Source organism: Molothrus aeneus, chromosome 10 (assembly GCF_037042795.1).
Source record: "Molothrus aeneus isolate 106 chromosome 10, BPBGC_Maene_1.0, whole genome shotgun sequence".
NCBI classification, from domain to species: domain Eukaryota; kingdom Metazoa; phylum Chordata; class Aves; order Passeriformes; family Icteridae; genus Molothrus; species Molothrus aeneus.
Genome location: NC_089655.1, coordinates 4,690,499 through 4,709,718, shown reverse-complemented (window position 1 = coordinate 4,709,718; position 19,220 = coordinate 4,690,499). Strand labels below are relative to the sequence as shown.

The window sequence follows — 19,220 nt, the reverse complement described above, 5'->3', positions numbered from 1 at the left end:
TCTGCAACACCCCTGGAGAAGCTCCAGCTGGTTTGTGGCTTCACCCTTCCCTTGGCCTTCCTCCCCATCCCTCCTCACCTCTCCGTGCTGCCTTGGCCTCCTACCCCCAGCCCCTCTCAGCTCAAGCTCCATTTGCAGGATCCTGACTCCCCTCCCACCCTTCTGTCTCCCTCCCCAGGGAGGTTTTTTTTATTTTGTTTTTTTCTTGTTGTTGTTGTTTTATTGTTGTTGTTGTTTTGGTTTTTATACCCATTTCTTTGTGATTCAGAAAGCCTTAATTCCCAACACAGCCTTTAATGCCCCATCCCCTTTTCTTTCCCTGCTCTGATCCAGTCCTTACACATATTAAGGATGGGGATGTTTGTGTCCAACCCTCCTTGTGGTGATTTCTTGCCAAGAACTCCTGAACACCTCATTCCTGTCTCCAAAACTGCCAGAATTTTTGCACAGGACTTACAGCTCCTCCTCTGATCTCTGTGATCCCTCTGGAGCTGGCACTTGAATACTCCTGCATGGCACACCTGCTAAATTCTGTGCTGCCTCAGTGACAGCAGTTTCTGCTCTGAGAGAGAGATTCACTGGCAAATTCCTTTGTAATTAACACTGCTATGATTATCAGATTATTTACAGCTTGTAAGGAAAAATGTATCTGCTATATTTATAATACAAGTGCAGTGGGTTTAAAAACAGCAAATATTTGCCACAACAAAACCCACCCCTTGTGAAGCTCTGTCATTCCTCTCATATTTCACATTAATCAGAATCAATTAGTTAGGTTCAGTTGAAAAGGTGATTGATGGAAATCTTGATATACACTTTACCTCCATATTTTTTCCACCTGCAATAATTTTTGTTCCATTGCCATTCCCCTGCCCTAGGTTTTGTCAGGGAGATTGATTTAGCTGAGGGATTCAACCTATGATTTTCAACTAGTGTTTAAAAACAGGCAATGAAATCCTGTCCCTCAGCTCTGACAATCTGAGATGTTGCCATTCCAAGGGTCAGGCTCCAAACCTACAGAGCACAGGAACAAACTGAGCTCTGGGAATGAAACATCCCACTTGGAGACAAGTGACACAGTGCTGGCAGGGCTGGACAGCCCAAATCTCTCTTTGATTGTTTCCCAAGGAATTCACTCTGTTCAATTCCAGCAGGAGAAAGATGCCCAAGGGACATGGATGAATTTTCATTCACCCCCTCAAACACACACACTCACCCAGATTCCCTGCTTTGATTAATTGACTCGAGGTTAATGGGGAATAAAATCTCTTTCTCCACACGGGGTTACCGTGGGCTCCCAGTGCCACCTACCGACAGCTGCAGACAGTGCCCGAGCTCTGCTGCTCCAGAGCCTCTCGGCTTTTCCATTAGCTCATTTCCTCTCCATTTCCTTCTGTTTATCAACTGTCCTGGAGACTGAATGTACATCTTCTAAATATTTGCTTCTGGTCACTATCCTGTCCCTCACTTTCATCTTCCAAGGGTTTCTTTGCACTCATGAAATAGGGTGAAATTTCTTCAGATTTTCTAAACTCTCAATTCTGACCAATTGTTCAGCCTGGAGAAAAGGAGGCTCAGGGGAACCTTCACTCTCTCCAGAACTCCTGACAGGACATGGAGCCAGGTGAGGGTCAGGCTTTTCTCCCAGGAAACAGGGACAGGACAAGAGGAAACAGCCTCAAGCTGTGCCAGGGGAGGTTCAGGTTGGATATTGGGAAAGGTTCCTCTTGGGAAGGGCTCTCCAGCCCTGGCACAGCTGTCAGGGCAGTGGTGGAGTCCCCTGGAGGGGTTTCACAGACCTGTGGATGTGGCACTTGGGGACATGGGTTAGGAGTGGCTTTGGCAGCACTGGGGGAATGGTTGGACTCAATGACCTTAGAGGGCTTTTCCAACCTTAATGACTCTGTGATTCTAATTAGGACAAGAGCAGCCAATCCCTCAGAGTCATTAGGATAGGAGAGAATATTGAGGTGTCCCAGGTAGGCACAGAATGTATCTTCACAACTTCATACATAACCCATCTGCACAACAAGCTTAAAATTCAAAAATTTTAATGACTCGATGATGTTTTTCATACCTTAATAACCAATCCCTGAGTGAAGAAATACAAACACCTCTGCAAGAGGCAGCACTATATTGGAAGCAGGTTCTGGGCCAGGAGGAGGGAAGAGGAGCCCCAAACCCACTCCTGATTGTTGCCTCATTGCCCACAGCAGTGCTTTCAGCTTTTTGAGGCTTTTTCCTACTCTCCATCTGCTTTGGATATTGATAACACACCCAAAATGTTTTGTGGGCTGTGAAAGGCATTTGTAAGCATTATGAGCCAAAGGAACCATAATCCATTATGGGACCCTGGCACCCCCTAAGAGATCACTAACAGCAGAGCAGGATCCATCCAGAATCCCAGTGCAATGTGCAGTCAGTTGTGCTGGAGGGAGCTCAGCCATCCCACATTCCTCAGGTCACTGTGAGAAGTGTCCATACTTGCAGGCAGCAGCCAGGATCAGGCCAGAACAGAGCCCTGTGGTGAGCAGGGTCAGGGCACACACCAGGGAATTGTGCTCTCTGAGCCCCACAGGAACCCTCAGCATCAATTCCTCATATGCCTACAAAGAAAAATAAATATATAACACTCATTTGGCCAGCTGTTTCTTTTTGACAGGATGAGGAACCAGAAGAGCAGCCATGCTAAAGAGCCAGAAGACCACAATCCCTGTAAACACAGCAGAAGGGCGGGATGACCCCCACTAAAAGCCAGTCAGAAAGGGAAAAAGGATTAAAAATTAATCCAGAAAGGTGTTAATCCCAGCAAAAAGGCAGCAGTTGTTAAAAAGAACCAGAGGGAGAACTCACAGGTCTGTGTTTTGTGGTGTGCCACTGACAGGAACTGTTGGTGTCAGATGAGCAGGGAGTGTCCACTTCAGCAGGTTCCCAGCACTCAGCAGACAGCTGACCTAGGGAAAGCATTCCTGCATCACCAGGAGCCAGGCAGGATGAGCAATCAGCCTGCAAGCTTTTCCAAATAAGAGATTTTCCCCTACAACAGCTCAACAGAATCAGTTCCCTGGGAGCCAAGTGGTGAAACACCTCTGCATGGCCAAAGTGACACTGGGCAGTCTGTGCAGTGGACTTTACAACTCTTCCCTTCCTGATACAGGAGGAACCCAAGAAAGAATCTCACCTGTGAGGTATCTTGGCCCTTCTGTCCTTAACAGGGCAAAGAATTCCTGGTTAGCCTGCAGACCCCTCAACTTTAGCCATGTAGTTAGAATTTCCCCCAAAATAAGTAATGCCATTTCTCTTCTTGGCCTTCTGTCAGCACATAAAAGATCTCCCTTCCAATACTTCAAATGCCTCCCCATTAATCATTAATAATAAATATTTTCCTGCTTATAACTGTAAATGTGCCAGGAAGATTTAACACCCCTTTTTTAAGGGACCAGGTAGTCCTGCCTGTCCCTATGCTTATCCAGAAAATTATTGCTCAAATTATGCACAAGTAAAGAAAAAGGAGTTGAAAATCATGAGTGTGCTTGACTTGGCAGGAATGATTCTGTGAAGGGACACAAAATTTGTAACAAAAATATAGGATTTCATTGTTCACATAACTTGAAATACTAATTGTAGTGGATATTAGGTTCTTGTTTCACCAGAGTTTGAGACTCCAGCCATTCCAAGCTTCAGGCACAGTTTCCTACATTCTCCCTTTATATAAAGGGAATGCAGCAATAGTGTCAAAAGCCATTTGAACACTTTGATTACTATGAATAGGTGACAGTGGCTACTGAACACACCCTGCACAGCTCTAACTGCCAAGAGAAAAGTGGTCAGAGCAGGGGGCCTTTGGCAAACCAGGATCATGACAAACACAGGTTGTGACAACTGCCACATCTTCCAGCTGGAAGACCCCAATCAGCACAAGGATACAATGGCAGCAGCACAAGACAGAGCAACCTCTGACAAGCCCCTGCCTTTGGCCAGGCAGCAGTACTCAGTGAGAAAGACCTTTATCATATCACAGAGGATTCACAAGAAGAAGGATGGGAGGTCACAGATCAGCAGTCATATAATGCCTAAAAGGCAGGTTGACAGTGAGGCACTGCATGGGATTTTTTTTCCATATCATTAGGGCTATCCAGCCAAAAAGGAGCAGGAAGGAATCAAAAAGAAGGAACCAAAAATTCACAGAACTACAAAACTCTCTCAGCAGTGCAAACGCATCTTCACAGTAAGCACAGAGCAAGTGAAAGGTGTCAAGGAGCTCAGTGGGGTGCAGAGGGAAGGCTGAAGGGAAAAGGATGCTAGGAAGTTGACCATAAGGGTTTCTCCATTCCCTCATCATCCAGAGGACCGCAGCAGCCTTTTCTAGTCCAACTTCCTCCTCAAGGATCCAGTGCATCTGCCTCTACCACTTCCTCACCTTCCAAATTCCCTTGGCTTTGGTTATAAAATGTGGTTATAAATTGGGGAAATAGGATCACCTGATCAAATTCTGACAATTGGAATGATGCTGACTTAAAAGTATCCAGCAAGATAATCTTTATCATGTTCCTGAAGGAGAAAAGTCTCTAGATTTTAGCATCAAAGGGAAGAAAGGTCTTTATCAGGGCCATGCCTTCTGCTTATGTTCACTACCAAGAGCCCCATCTCAGACACAACTGTTGGAATTCAGGACATCCCTCTGGCTGTCCTGGACTGCCAGGACCCCTGCCAGGGGGCTCAGAGACCCTGGCACAGAGCCCAAGATGTCTGTGATTTTGATTATGACCCATGGAGAAAATTACCAACCTTACATGAAGATCTGCAAGCCATGACAGTTTAAGTAGAATGATAGTGAATTTATCATGGGGTGAAAAACAGATGTTTGGGGTTTATAGAATGGGGGCTCAGAGGGCAAGATGGAGGGATCTGGGTGTGTCCAGCCTTTCTCCTTCTTCCTCTTGGCCTCCATCTTCTGCTGTGATGTTGGCACTTTTGGATTGGTTTAGAGCAGAAGCTCATTGTCTAACATAGGTGATAGGTATTGGAAAGTAACTGCAAACATTGTACACATAATTTTTAGTATAACTTCACTATTATTCTACCTAAACTGTCATGGCTTGCAGATCTTCATGTAAGGTTGGTAATTTGCTCCACGGGTCACAATCAAACCCACAGGTGTTTTGGGCTCTGTGCCAGGGCTTCTGAGCCCCCTGGCAGGGGTCTTGGCCGTTCTGGACAGCCAGAGGGATGTTCTGGGTTCCCATAGACAGGAGAAAGAATTTTATAGATAAGACACAATAAACAACCTTGAGACCAAGAAATTAAGAGTTCTGACTCCTTCTTCAAGCGCTGGGCTGGGAAAAGAGACTTTCAACGCATCTTGGGGTTACTGTAACCAGCTAGAGACCCCAGACACAGCCAGATTTGGGACTGCCCAAGAGCACCCATGAGGATCTCACCGTGGCAGCAGCAGAGCAGCACCTCAGGGCTCTGCAGAGCCACCAAGGCCTGGTGTGTGGCCCGGGCTGGGCGGTGGTAGCGGGCGTGCACGGGCACGGCGCCGCGGAAGCAGCGGGAGCAGCGCGCCTCCGGCTCCAGGAACAGCAGCAGGACAACAGCCTTGGCCAGGTACTCGGGAGCCTCCACGTCTACGGCATCAGGGAATAGCACTGCCTGCAAGCAGGGAGAGACACAGCAGTGGTGGTGATGGAAATCAGAAAGTGCTTCCCCCCCCTCGTTCTGACACTGAGAGTGATTCTGTGGTCAGGATGATCAGGTTGGGAATTCCTTAATTCCCAGCCTTAAGCTGTTCCAAAATACCTTTCCAAGACTGTCCTCAAGGAGTGTGGAGAAAGTTCACAGTGCCACTGTGTCTACAGCCAGACCTGTGAGGTGTCAGCTCAACAATGGTGCCCACAGCCTTTGCACCCATGTTTTAGACCAACTAAGCACCTAAGCAGATAAAAGCCACAACCTTTGCACATCTCCCTAATGTGAAGCAAAGACTGGGCAGCAGCACAGAAAGCTGGGATGAAAATGAAGCTGGGATGAAAACCAAAGGAGCTGGGAAGCTCCTCAGTCCAACCACAGCACACGACTTAGAGCTCACCAGCACTTCTCTGGGCGTTTCTGTGGTGGTGTTCATAGGGGTCCCAGGATGAGGGAAGAGATGAGAATCTTGGCTCCATGTTTCAGAAGGCTGATTTATTATTTTATTATATATATTATATTAAAACTATACTAAAAGGATTTCATCAGAAGGCTAGCAAGGATAGAAAGGAATGGAATGATAATAAAATCTTGTGACTAACTAGAGTCTGAGACAGCTGGACTGTGATTGGCTATCAATTAAAAACAACCAACATGGACCAATCAAAGATGCACCTGTTGCATTCTACAGCAGCAGATAATTATTGTTTTTCTTTTCTTCTGAGGCTTCTCAGCTTTTCAGGAGAAAAATCCTGGCAAAGGGATTTTTCAGAAAATATCATGGCTACCGGTTTCCCTTTCACCTTCTGAACTCCAGGCCCTTTTACCACAGCTGCTCACCTGGGGCTAAGAGACGAGCAGCAGCTCCCTGGTACATCCCCTGTGTGTGACAATACCAGCAGCACCAGGGGATGCCAAGCAAGCTGGGCTACAAGGAGACACCAGGAAGATTATATTGTTTGGCACCTCCTTCCAGGAATAACCACCTTGGTTCAATGAGCCAGATAATGAGCAGACATTCCAAGTCCCTGAGTCCTTCCCTGACTCACTGCCACATCTCCTGGTGCTGGGGCCATTACCTTGGTCAGGTTGTGCTGCTGCAGCGTTGCCAGCTCGTAGGGATCCACGTAGATGCCAGGTGGCAGATGCACCTGAGCTGCCACTGCACATCCTCCTGCATCCTCCCCCAGCTCTACCTTCACCAGCAGGTCCCTTCAAACAGCAACAGGAGCAAAACATTTACACCCACACTTTCAAAAGTAGGGCACAAGTCCCGTGAGAGACATTTCTCAGAGGAGATGAGAGATCTCACACTGAGTGCAACTCATTCTGATCACATTTCCCTGTCCAGCCTTCTTAACCTCAACCCCACATCCACGGCCAAAATGAAGTTTCACTTCTTTGTTAATGTCTCAGAACCACCAACGGCCTCCACAAAAGCTTTAGAAAGGGGCCTCCTATTTTCCCTCCACTACAGCTGGTTAATCCCTTGGTGCTGTTAATACATTCCCAGGGATCATGGCCCAGGGAGTTGCTACAATTCCACATGAAAAGAAGAGCAGTTTCTTCCAACAGACAATCCTGGGGCACGTTATGGTGATGGAGGGCAGGGAGAGGACTCACCTGTGAAACCCCTCCTTCAGCAGCTCCTGTGTGACAGAGGTGACCCGACAGGCTGCCTGCACATCTAAGGTGACACAGAGCCAACAGTGTAACAGCACAGCGACCACAGAGGCTGGAGAAGTTTTATAACTCACAAATGCCTCATCTGCAAACCCTCTCCCAGAAGAAGGGAAGCAGTACTTGACTGTGACCAAAGAGCAGAAGAGCTTTCTGGGTTCACTGGCTGAGCCATAGTTCCCAAATCCAGAGTCACAGGATGGTTTGGGTTGGAAAAGATCTTCAAGCCCATCTTGTCCCAACTCTCAGCTTTGGGCAGGGAGGGATCCCCAAGACCAGGGTGCTCCAGGTCTGTCCTTCAACACCTCCAGCCACAGCTGCTCTGGGCAACCTGTGCCAGGGCCTCACCACCCTCACACGGAAGAATTCCGTCCCAATATCCCATCTAACCCTGCCCTCTGGCAGTAGGAAGCCATTCCCTTTGTCCTGTCGCTCCATTCCTTTTCCCTGGTCCCTCTCCAGCTCTCCTGGAGCCCCTTTAGGCACCGGCAGGGACTCTGAGCTCTCCCTGAATCCTTCCCTTCTCCAGGCGGAACACCCCCAGCTCTCCCAGCCTGGCTCCAGAGCAGAGTGGCCGGACCCCTCCCACCCCGCGCTCCTTTCGCGGCGCGGTTCCCCGCGGGCACTCACGGAGGGCGCAGAGCAGCGCGCCCAGCCCGGCCCCGACCCGCACCGGCCCCCGCCGCCCGCCCGCCATGGCGGCCGCTCCTCACGGCCCGCACGGGCTGCCCCTCGCGCCGCCTGACCGCGCGGGGCCCGCCCATCCCTTGCTCTGCGGCGCCGTGATCCGCAGGCGTTGATGAGGGCAGCCCGAAGGGGGCCTTGAGTAGAGGGGGCCTTTACCGCCGGGCCTCGGCGGCGGCGGCGGAGCCATGGCAACCGCCCGGAGAGGCCGGACCGCCCAGGGGGAGGAGCGGGAGCGGGAGATAGAGCTGGAGGAAGAAGAGGAGGAAGGAGAAGAGGAAGAACCGGGTTTCTGCGCCCCCCGAGGTGAGGGGACGGGGCGAGAGTGTAAGGGAGACAGGGAGTGCCTGGAGCAGGGCCAGCGGAGGCTGTGGAGGAAGGGCCTGGAGCATGTGGGTGCCCAGGAAAGGCTGAGGGAGCTGGGGCTGCTCAGCCTGGAGAGGAGCCCCAGCTGAGAGGGGCCCTCAGCCCTGGCTGGCCCTGGCTGCAGGGAGGGGCAGAGCAGGGCCGGGCTCTGCTCCAGGCCCAGCAATGGCACCAGAGCCACGGGCAGGGCCTGAGCCCAGGCAGCTCCACCTGGACATGAGGAAGAACTTTCCTGGGCAGTGCCTGAGCCCTGAACAGATCCCAGAGAGGGTGTGGAGTCTCCCTCCGTGGGGATATCCCAGAGCTGCCTGGACACAATGTGTGCCATGGGCTCTGGGATGGCCCTGCTGGAGCAGGGAGGTGGCACCAGATGGACTCACTGTGCTCCCTCCTGCCCCTCCCAGGATGGGCCCGGCTGGGAGGGACCAACCCAGCCCTGCCCCGCTGCCCCTCGAGCTCAGAGCTCGGGCTTCGGCCATTCGTGCGGCTCAACAGCGGCTCTGAACGGCCCCAGCCCTGACCCACACCCGGCTGTGCTGCCGGAGCCGCCGGTGACGCCGGCAGGGAAGGGCTCAGCCCGGTTACCGGGAGATCCAAACGCTCTTTGCCGCAGATCCGAAGAGCTGCTCCCGTTTGTGCTTCTCATCTTCGTAGAATCCCGGAATGGTTCGGGTTGGAGGGACCTTAAAGCTCCTCTCGTTCCAGCCTCTGCCATGGGCAGGGACACCTTCCACTACTCCATGTTCCTCCAAATCCCCACCAGCCTGGCCCTGGAAATTTTCACTATTAAGGACATTACTGCATGTTCGAACTCTTTCCTATGTGATTTTATACAAAGGAGGAAGTGTTTCCAATTCTGCCTCAAAACAGCTTTTCAACATTAATGCGATTTTTCTTGATGTGGAGAAATACATTGTTTTTTGGGGGTAAAATATGTTACTTTGCCTTACTACAGTCTGGAAATCACATTCTTGTTTGACATATTTTCACGCATTTAAAACCAAATTTTTCTTTGGTTTTAAACCAATAAAAATATTTAAACCATTAAAAACATTGGGTTTTAACCAATTTATTTTATTCAAAATAAAAATAACACCTGCACTCAGTGCTGCCCTCTGAGCTGGAAAACAGGATCTGCAACTCATTTGGATTTTTAAGTCCCCTCTAATTTAATTTCATAATTAAATTAGAATAGGTTTTAAGCCCATTCTGACCCAAGCCACTCCTGACAAAAGGAGCACCACTGAGTGTCACTGCCATATTTTCTGGAAAAATCCCTTCACCAGGATTTCTCTCCTGCGAAGCTGAGAAGCCTCAGAGAAAAAGGAAAACATCATTATCTCATTTGCTTCTCCTGTGTTTTGCTGCTTTGGAATGTGGTTGGAGATTGTTTATCCAACGTGTGAATTGTTTTTACTTAATGACCAATCACTCTCAAGCTGTGTCGGGACTCTGGAAGCGGTCATGAGTTTTTCATTAGTATCTTGTTCTGTAAGTATCCTTTCTCTATTCTTTAATATTGTTTTAGTATAGCATTCTTTAATATAATACCATAAAATAATAAATTAGCCTTGTAAGAACATGGAGTCAGATTCATCATTTCCTTCCTGCCACAGGGTACCCCAGAAAATACCACAACTGAGAGACTCTGTTCCCTGTTTTCCTTTTTCCCTGTTTCCCAGGGACAGCTGCTGGGGACTCTGATGGAGCCAGGATGATTTTCAGTGCACAGAAATGTGGGGTCTGCTTCCAGCCCCCCTCCATCATCCTCATCTACAGAGACAACGTCCAGGACAAGACTCGCCAGCGCATCATGCCCATCAGGAATTTCTCCAGGTTCTCAGGTGAGGGGCATTCCTTCCTGAATGCATTCCTTCCTGTCTGCAGGAATGAATTCACTCCTTTCCTCCAGCTGCATGCAGAGGAGCCCATTGGTAGCAGCACACTGAGTGCCCTCCCAGCACCCTGCAGGGAGAGGCTGTGCTGGGGTTGTTGTAAATCAAAGGCAACTCCGACATTGGTGAGGGAGAGAGAATGATGCTTGACTCCATCATCAGAAAGCTAATTAATTACTTTATTATATTGTACTATGTACATTGTATCTAAACTGAATCTGCCATGCACTCACAACTGCTTGCACTGCTTAGAACTGCACTCATCTCTGGTTCTCTCGTGACTGTCCCATGACAGTCTGACACACACACACACTCTTGGCCCTGATAGGCCACGGGAACAAAACATCCTCACTTTGAGTAAACAATTTCCATATTGCATTCTACTTCGGCACAACACAGGCACAGCAAGTGATAAGAGTTGTGTTAAGTTCAGAGAATGTGAATCTCAGAAATCTTTGAGAAGAATTGTGCCTTGCTTTTCTCTGTGAAGAGAAATGTGGCAATGGGGTAATGTTGCCTCTCCCAGGAGCCCACATTTCAATGGCTCTCTGAGCCTGGAGGGTTTGGAGACACCCCTGGGGAGGGTTTGGGAGGAGGTGTGTCAGTGGGAAGAGGTTTGTTGGAGCTGTGTTGGCTCTCCCCAGACTGCTGCAGGGCTGCTGAGCAGCTGAAGAACAACCCTCGGCACAAGCCCTACCTGGAAGGGGTCTCTCTGCGCCAGCTAGAGAAGCTCTACAGCTTGCTGAGAGATCATCTGGAAGGACAGAGCCTGTCTGAGAGCTTGGGAAGGTACCACCACGAACACACCATTGACCCAGAGGAGGATATGAACAAACTGGATGACAAGGAACTGGCCAAAAGGAAGAGCATCATGGATGAACTCTTCGAAAAGAACAGGAAGAGGAGGGATGACCCTGACTTTGTTTACAACGTTGAGGTGGATTTCCCACAGGATGAGCACCTGGAGGCCTGTGCTTGGGACACGGAGTCAGATGAAGAAATGTGATTCCAGACAAAGACAGGATGTTCAGAGACAAGTCTCAGTGTCCCAGCAGAGAGAACAATGTCACCATACACTGGCTCAGGAGAACCCGAGGTGCCACAGCAATCCCAGGCTTAAGTGAGCTTTAATTAAGAAGCCAGACTTGATTAAATGGAAACTGCATAGCTGAAATTGTTGGCTGGTTTTAGTCTTTTTCTACATAAAAGAATTTTGAATTATTTAATCTTTCCATTTTTTACATTTCAGTCAGCTTTGGCTGAAAATGAGGTGTTAAATATTCATGTCCTGAGGACACTGTTAAAGCTGTACTGTACAAATAGGGTGATTATTTTTGCCTGCTGGGAAGTTAAATATGTATCAGTCATTCTGGATAAATCAACTCTGCATTGAGAATATTACTCTCACATTTCCCTAGCATGATTAAATCTCTAGTTTTATCTTACACAAAAATAAGTCCTTACATGTAAGAGAATAAGAATATCTTGAAAATGAATTAGTCTTGAAAGTACTTTTGAAAACACAGTCATTTCAAACTGCTGAAATGGGATGATTGGATCCTTACACTCCTGGGTGATGCTTCCTCATAAGTGCTCAGTTCTGGGAGAATGTGCTTAAAGTATCTGAAAAACCAGAGTGGTAGAAGGTCAGAGGCTGGGGATGGTTCTAGAGTAAGACAAACTCGTCCTACTGAAGGTTTTAATCCAGCTGTCTACCTTTGCTGGCCTCTACTACATCAGTCTTGCTCTCATGTAATACCTGGAGGACTAAGATTAGGATTCTTTGGGAAATTTTACAACTCCAAAAGCTTCCTGGGTTTTGGCTTTCTGAACCCAGGCAGCTGTGAGGGCTGAGGGTGAGATGGGCCTTCATCCCAAACTGAGGGGCCTCAACACACTGCTGAAATAACTAAGAGGAGTGGCTGGAGGAGCAGCTGGAAAAGCTCTGCTCCTACACCCCAAAATGAGTCACTGCTGTGAAAAACATGGAGCAAGTGTCAGTTAAACCAGAGTGCTTTACTAGAGAGGACAAGGGAGCTCACACTTGGCCAAGGGGGTCTTCAGTCAGGAGAGAAATGAAAGATGAGGCCTCACTTGCCAAAATTTAAAAAAATGTAAAGGCTGACTCAGCTCTCCCAGGACAGGAAAGGGCGTGCAGGGGTCTGGCACAGGCCTTGCCTCAACAATTGCAACGTAACAACACAGAAAGATCTCCCACTTGGGAGGGAGAGGGCCCCTGGGAATTTCTCCTCCACTTCCAGCCTCCCCCAGCTTCATCCTGCCCAGGACATGGCCTGTGCCCAGCCCCAGGCATGGCCCCCTCTCCAGTGAGGGCTACATGAGGCCAAAGGAGTGCCTGGATTGTGAGGTTCCTCCTCCCCATTCCTCCAGCCCAACCCAGACCTTCAGCAGGGAGCCATACTGGTCTTCCCAGTTTGGGATCCTCTGGGAACATGACAGGAAGGCTCTTGACAGCCAGCTTTAGATCATGCATAAAGACATGACATGGGACAGATCCCAAAACAGTCCCCTCAGCAGCGTCCTGGTGAGCACATCCCACCAGCCACAGCCCTCTGCACTTCACTTCCACCGATCCTGACCTGCCTGGCTGCCCACCCATCCTTGACAAGTACAACTTGTAGGCAGAACATTGTGGGACACTGTGTCCAAAGCCTTGCTGAGGCACAGGGAATCCACCACTCTGCCCTTGCCTACACACTCATCCATTTCATCCTGAGAGGAAAGGTTGGGTCATCCTGAGGGCAGGTTGGGCAGGCATAACTTAGCCTCAGCAGCCCATGCTGACTTCTGACTTTTCCAGCCACCCTCTTTTTCTAGAGCTGTGCTCCAAACAAAGAACATTCCTTCCATGGGTTTCCCAACACGAGGGTGACTGCTCTGTTGCTCTCTGGGATGGCCTTTTGGCTGTTACTGAAGTTGGGTGGGACCCCTGGGTTCTCCAGTCACCAAGGACCTTCCCTGATCACCATGGCCTGGCAAAGATGCTGAGAGCAGCTTTGTAAGGACACCTCAGAAAGTGGAATCTCCTCTTGCTGCCCCAACATCCCCTCACATCACAGCTCCAAGTGAGCCATGGCCTTCCAGGCAGCATGAGGGAATGTTGAATATCCCCATCAGCTCCATACAATTAAGAATCCCTCCTTCTTATCCATGCCCTGGGCAGTGCCAGGTGCCTGGGTTCCTCCCTGTGTATTCTCCCACAGCTGCACCCCATGCCAGATGGAGCAGCAGCATTGACATCCCTCTCCAGCTGTGGAGGTGAGGAAGGACACACATCCCTCTCCAGCTGTGGAGGTGGGGAAGGACAGACATCCCTCTCCAGCTGTGGAGGTGAGGAAGGACACACATCCCTCTCCAGCTGTGGAGGTGAGGAAGGACACACATCCCTCTCCAGCTGTGGAGGTGGGGAAGGACACACATCCCTCTCCAAGCCCAGCCCCAGAGAGAGGGGAGCTCGCAGGGGCACCCGCTCACCCTGCCAGCAGGGAGACACCAGAATGCAGCTGGGGGACGGTGTAGGGATGTATTTATAGGTCACTGCTGTCCCCCAGGGTGCAGCTTACAGGCAGAAGGGTTGAAATAGGCTGAGGGATTCCCCACTTGGGGCCTGCTTTGGTTTTGGCTATTTCAGTCTAAAACTGGGGCAGAAAGCGGTCATTTCCCAGCCAGATCTGACAGATGGGTCTCCAGAGCCTGTACTGCTCTCAGCCCCAGTGGAGCTGCTGGCTGGTCTAGCAGGGTCTGACCCATGCATTTTCCAGCCTTGCACAGCCAGCAGCCACACCAGGCTCCCCCATGAGCCCAGTCCCACACCCGTGCCTGGGAAGGGTTTGCCCTGCTGCCAGCCGTGGCTCCCCTGCCTGCACCATCCCTGGCATCCTCCCAGCTTCAGACCAGCCTTGGGCATCTCCCTCCATCACCTCACAGGACAACTCCACCAGGCTTGATCCCCAGCACACCCCATATCGCTGACTGAGCCCACCCACACCCAGGCAGAACAAGCCCCCAGAATTCCACTCCAACTCTGCTGCACACTTCCCTGTGCCCTGTTCCCATTAAACACGTTTCACTAGAAAAATCCCAACAGTGCCACAGGAATAAAGCCACTCCTGTTCTCAGAAGGGTTTTGAGTTAGCACAAACCACCATCACTTCTCCTTTCCCCTCAGTGACCCCCGAGGAGCAGAGCAGCACTTCCCCAGGTAGTGCTTGCTGCTCTGGCAGAGGCAGAGCTGCTGTGAGCAGAGCTGGGTGGAGGAAACCCCCGGGCACTGCCCGCCAGAGCAGGGCTTGCAGAACAAGGAGGAAGGATTTCTCGTTTCCTTTGTATGTTTAATCCAGCAGTCACTGGAGAAATATAAATCCACGATAAAATATCGCTGAGGGATGTAATTTACTCTCCTGCTTTTCAATCGATATTTCCTGTTGCTGCAACTTGGGCTGTTTCTAATGGACTTTTCTAGCCGAGACTGTGACTTAGTGGAGAAACAACACCCCAAAATGTGTCTTTGAGCCCTGCTGACAACACCTGTCTTTATCAGCACACCCACATGGTGCATGAGCAGGGTTGCCTGCAGTGCTGGCAAGAGCAGCGTGGAAAGCTGTGGGTACAGAGACCCTTCTCCACAAGTGATGTTTGCTCCAGCCTGGGGCACTTTATGGAGGCTGGTTGCAGATCTGGAAGACTTTTTGAGCTGGCTACAGGTGGGAATAAATAAAAGGAACTGCTGGAAGGTCGGGGGCAAAGCAGTGCTGGAGAAAATTGTCACAGAATCCCAGAGTGGTCTGGGTTGGAAACAACCTTAAAAATCCATCTGGTTACAACACCTTCCTCTAGATCACATTGCTTCAAGCCCGCTCCAACTTGGCCTTGTACACTTCCACACATGAGCATTCAAAGATTTTCTGGGCAACCTGTCCTTTCAGCCAAGGCATGTTTGATGTCATGTCCACCCAGCTCTCACCAGCACCAGCTGAAGGTTTCTGCTGCAGACACGTTCCTCGAGGATTCCCAGCGCTCCATCACCAGACACAGCTCTCACCCTTCGGTACCATGAGGGCAGGAGTGGCAGCTCTCCCAGCACCTCCTGTCCTGCATCCATCAGCTTTCCATCTTGGCCACCTCGGAGGGGTTATCACCTGCACTCCTGACCACCCCCTATTATTGACTCTTCCCAAGCCCTTCCTCTTCCTCAGCCACTAGTAAGGGCTGGACACCCCACACCGATTTTTCACCATTTTCAGCAGCTTCTCCTTGAGCATGAGGAAGACAACCACGAAGGCCACCAGGAGCGTCAGGCAGGTGGGCAGAGCCAGCACCAGGTAGAGCAGCTCCATGTTGGCCGTCTGCCATTGGCAGCTCTGCAGGACGGGCTGGGGCAGCGCGCCGGGGCTGAGCGCGCGGGGGCCGTGCCTGCAGGTCACCTCCTGCCTGTCAGGGACATGCAGGCCCTGGGCCTGCTGCAGGGCGTCCCACCAGCCCAGCGTGCAGCAGTTGTAGGGGTTCTGGCTGAGGTAGAGCTCCCGCAGGCTCCTGCCCAGCGGTGCCTGCTGTGGCAGGTCCCGCGGCAGGGCCGGCAGGCAGGTGTCCCGCAGGTCCAGGCTGCGCAGCCTCAGCGCGCCCAGCCAGGCGGGGAACGCGGCCAGGCAGTTCCCAGAAAGGTCCAAGCGCACCAGGCTGCTCAGGGCAGAGAAGTCTGTGGTGGAGGAGAGGCTGGTGTTCCTCAGAGACAGCACCTGCAGTGTCAGGACGAGGTCCTGCAGCCAGCCCAGGTCCCTGGACAGCAGCTGGCGGTTGTCAGAGAGGTCCAGGTGCATCAGCGATGTCCCCTGGAAGGGGCGGCCACCCATCCCCTGCAGACCACAGCCAGCCAAGGAGAGGTGGCTCAAGGTCTCCAGGCCCCTGATGTCCACACAGGACAGACTCTGGGCCTCACCTGGCTGGGGACAGAGGTCAACCCGGTTGTAGCTGAGGTCCAGTGTAGTGATCTTCCTGGTGTGGGTGAAAATCCCAGGAGGAAGAGCCTGCAGCCTGTTGGAGCTGAGGTTGAAGAGCTGCAGCCTGGGCAGGATGTCCCCAGTGCCCACCTTCACCCCCAGCTCCACCAGCTGGTTGTGGCTGAGGTCCAGCTCTGTCAGCATGGCCAAGGGGTCCTCCTCCGACAGGTGAAATGCCTCCAGGCAGTTCTGGTTGAGCTTCAGGTGGGTCAGGGAGGGCATCTGGGCAAGGAAATCATCTGGCAGGCCCCAGACCTCGTTCTGGCTCATGTCCAGGAGGCGCAGGGAGGAGAGGTTGCTATGGCAGAGCTCATCCCAGAGCCTGACCGTGGTGATGTTGGTGGAGTTGCCATCAATGATCAGGAACTGCATGGTGACGTTGGCCAGGGAGGTGCCGTTGGGGAGCCGCTGGTAGAAGCTCATCCTGTTGTCCTGCAGCAGCAAGGAGTGCAGCTTGCTCTGCCTTGGCAGCACAGGGAAGAACAGCAGGCGGTTGTGGGACAGGTCCAGCACCTCCAGCTCAAAGAGGTCATCAATTTCCATGGTCAGAAACCACTCAATGACATTGTTGCTGAGATTGAGCACCCTGAGCTGGGTCAGGTCAAACCCCACCAGACATGGGAGGTAGTTGTAAGCTAAGTTCAGCCTCTGCAGCCTCTGCAGCCCTTCAAAGGCATTGTCAATCTCAAAGATGTAGTTCTTCTCCAGGTTCAGCTCCAGCAGCTCTGTCAGGTTTGTGAAGGTGGACGAGTCCAACCTCATGATGATGTTCCTGGCCAGAGACAGGGACTCCAAGGAAGAGATGTTCGAGACTAAAACTGATACCATGTCCTCCCTGAGCTGGTTTCCAGTCAGATCCAGCATCCTCAAGGCTGGCAGAGCAGAAAGAGCAGCAGCTGTCAGCGAGTAGTTGGTGAAGAGCAGGTTGTCTGTCAAGGAGAGCACCTCCAGGCCTTGGCTGCTGAGGAAGGCACCGGGCTCAATGAGCTCCAGCCGGTTCCTGGTCAAGCTGAGATGCCAGAGCTGGGGATACAGTAGCAGGGAGGCATTGCCCAGGACCTGGATAGTGTTGTCATCAAGAAACAACTCCTTGGTATTGCCTCGAAGGTTTCCTGGGATGGAACTCAGCCATCTGCCAGTGCAGTCCATGATGCTCTGCACCTGAAGAAAGAGGAGGATATCTAACACCACCTGGGAGGCAGGAGATGAAGAGGGAGCAGTCTGGGGAGCACAGGAGGGGGGGAGGAGGTGGCTCTTTGCTTGTAGCCTTGGCACACCAGTCCGCTCCAACCAGTAGCTGGGATGGAGAAGGTCTGGAGATGCTGAGCTGCCTGGGCTTTGCCAGGCAGGACCAAGCACTCAGACGGGTGAGGGTTCACAAGAGAGGACTTACAAGCTCACAGCCCCCAGGAGATGATGCCCAGGCTGCATCCATCCTGCTTCCCCATCCCACTGCCAGGACGAGAAGAAGCAGGGAGAGACCAGGGAGCGGGGCCTCCATCTCAGTGGTGGCACTCCTGTGGAGAGGGAGGCAGAAGGGAGGAGGTCAGGAGCTGCAAACTGTCCACCCCAAAAGCCCCAGGTGATGCTGCCCGTGGAATAAGGGGCACAGAGCCTTGGCACTGAGCCCACCCACCCCTGCAGAAGCCCTGGTGGGGCTCCCCCAGTTTGGGGAAGGGCAGGCATGGGGGTGGCAGCACACGGGGGGAAGGCACCGTCACTGCTGCACAGCTGCTCGTGAAGGCCACTGAGCTGCATCCTTCCAGCAGGGTGTCCCCCCAGCAGGGCTCATGTGCCCCCTCTTGGCACCAAACACTCCCCCAGGGGACACCAGCCCACCCCCCCACGTCCCCCCAGTGCCCATGCCTGCTGGGGACCCTTCCAGGGAAGCAGAGGCTCTCCAGCAAGAGCTGGCCCATCACTGACCTGGTGGGAGCGGAGCTGACGGCATTTGCATCTGGGGAAAAGCTGAAACTCAGGCAAATGAGCAGTGAGGGCTCAGCCAGTGTTTGACACACAGCACTTTCACAGCTGCCACTGCATGAAGGAGAAACAGGGTTATTTTGGGCAGCCCAGGGAGCCAGAGCCTCACAGCACAGAGGGAGCAGGGCATGTCCTGGGCTGTCTCCTTCCTTGGGACAGCCAAAGTGTTGAGCTGGTGCCTTATCAAAGCAGGATTTATTTCTCTGGGGGACATGGATAGGCAGTCCCCTTTCCCCAGGCTGCAACAGACACACAGCACCTTTCACCCTCTCAAATCCTTGGGGTCCAGCAGCAACTCCTACCCAGGCACGGTGGCAGGAGAGGAACCCTGCTGTCCTGGACCTTGGTCCTTGCTGCACCCAAAGAACACAGTTTTGGTTCTCTGCAGAAACTCCCACTTTCCTTCACCCACCTCAACCTTCCTCAGCTTCTCCCAACACCAGAAGCACCTCCATCCTCCCAGTGCTCCCTGGAGCTGGTGGGATGGCACCTGGCCAGGCGGGAGAGGAGGCAGCAGCCCCAGCAGGAAACCCTTGCCCGCAGCCCTACACCAGAGCCCACATCCAAGAGCTCTGGGAGCTGCCGGGCTGCTCCCCACACTTCACACCAACCCCTGCATGAGCCCACGCAGCCACAGCCCTTCGAGCACGGCTGTTGGTGACACACAGGTCCCCAGACGGGCTCAGGAACCCCCACGCTGGGTGTTTCCCCCAGCACAGGTAAGGGGTGCAGTTACTCACCGTGTGGGCTTCGGCACGCTCCATCCTGCAGCCCCTCAGCTGCTCTCAGGGGGTCCTGGGGACAGGGCTAGGGGTCTGTGTGCCACCCTCAGGGTCTGCGTGCCACCCTGGGGGTCCGTGTGCCACCCTCGGGGCCGTGTGCCACCCGCCCTGCGGCTGAGCAC

At 52.1% G+C, this 19,220-nt stretch overlaps 3 protein-coding genes across 3 annotated transcripts; 1 reads left to right on the top strand and 2 right to left on the bottom strand.

Annotated features, from left to right (window-relative positions):
• Positions 1-2,034: 2,034 nt before the first annotated feature.
• PIGX (phosphatidylinositol glycan anchor biosynthesis class X) lies at positions 2,035-8,078 on the bottom strand. Its single transcript, XM_066556975.1, has 6 exons — positions 8,002-8,078; positions 7,315-7,378; positions 6,771-6,903; positions 5,442-5,655; positions 2,854-2,954; positions 2,035-2,606 (listed from the first exon to the last, which is right to left on the bottom strand). Exons 1-6 carry the CDS (start codon positions 8,066-8,068, stop codon positions 2,463-2,465), a joined length of 723 nt encoding a protein of 240 aa, XP_066413072.1. The 5' UTR covers positions 8,069-8,078; the 3' UTR covers positions 2,035-2,462.
• Positions 8,079-8,237: 159 nt separating this feature from the next.
• CEP19 (centrosomal protein 19) lies at positions 8,238-11,812 on the top strand. Its single transcript, XM_066556571.1, has 3 exons — positions 8,238-8,361; positions 10,104-10,265; positions 10,961-11,812. The coding sequence occupies exons 1-3, from the start codon at positions 8,244-8,246 to the stop codon at positions 11,320-11,322; spliced, it is 642 nt and encodes a 213-aa protein (XP_066412668.1). The 5' UTR covers positions 8,238-8,243; the 3' UTR covers positions 11,323-11,812.
• A 3,723-nt stretch (positions 11,813-15,535) lies between these two features.
• NRROS (negative regulator of reactive oxygen species) lies at positions 15,536-17,834 on the bottom strand. Its single transcript, XM_066556987.1, has 2 exons — positions 17,727-17,834; positions 15,536-17,494 (listed from the first exon to the last, which is right to left on the bottom strand). The coding sequence occupies exons 1-2, from the start codon at positions 17,832-17,834 to the stop codon at positions 15,536-15,538; spliced, it is 2,067 nt and encodes a 688-aa protein (XP_066413084.1).
• Between the last annotated feature and the right edge of the window lie 1,386 nt (positions 17,835-19,220).

Bases quoted from the DNA above. Each gene is read 5' to 3' on its own strand.
- PIGX (XM_066556975.1), bottom strand. From the start codon at position 8,068: ATGGCGGGCGGGCGGCGGGGGCCGGTGCGGGTCGGGGCCGGGCTGGGC. The intron at 2,955-5,441 runs GTGAGATCCTCA...TGCTTTCCCTAG, and splicing joins GCTGCTCTGCTGCTGCCACG to GTCAGCTGTCTGCTGAGTGC. The intron at 2,607-2,853 runs GTGAGTTCTCCC...TTTTCTTTGTAG, and splicing joins ACACCACAAAACACAGACCT to GCATATGAGGAATTGATGCT.
- CEP19 (XM_066556571.1), top strand. From the start codon at position 8,244: ATGGCAACCGCCCGGAGAGGCCGGACCGCCCAGGGGGAGGAGCGGGAG. The intron at 8,362-10,103 runs GTGAGGGGACGG...CCTGTTTCCCAG, and splicing joins GGGTTTCTGCGCCCCCCGAG to GGACAGCTGCTGGGGACTCT. The intron at 10,266-10,960 runs GTGAGGGGCATT...GGCTCTCCCCAG, and splicing joins GAATTTCTCCAGGTTCTCAG to ACTGCTGCAGGGCTGCTGAG.
- NRROS (XM_066556987.1), bottom strand. From the start codon at position 17,834: ATGGAGGCCCCGCTCCCTGGTCTCTCCCTGCTTCTTCTCGTCCTGGCA. The intron at 17,495-17,726 runs GTAAGTCCTCTC...CTCTTTCTTCAG, and splicing joins CTCCTGGGGGCTGTGAGCTT to GTGCAGAGCATCATGGACTG.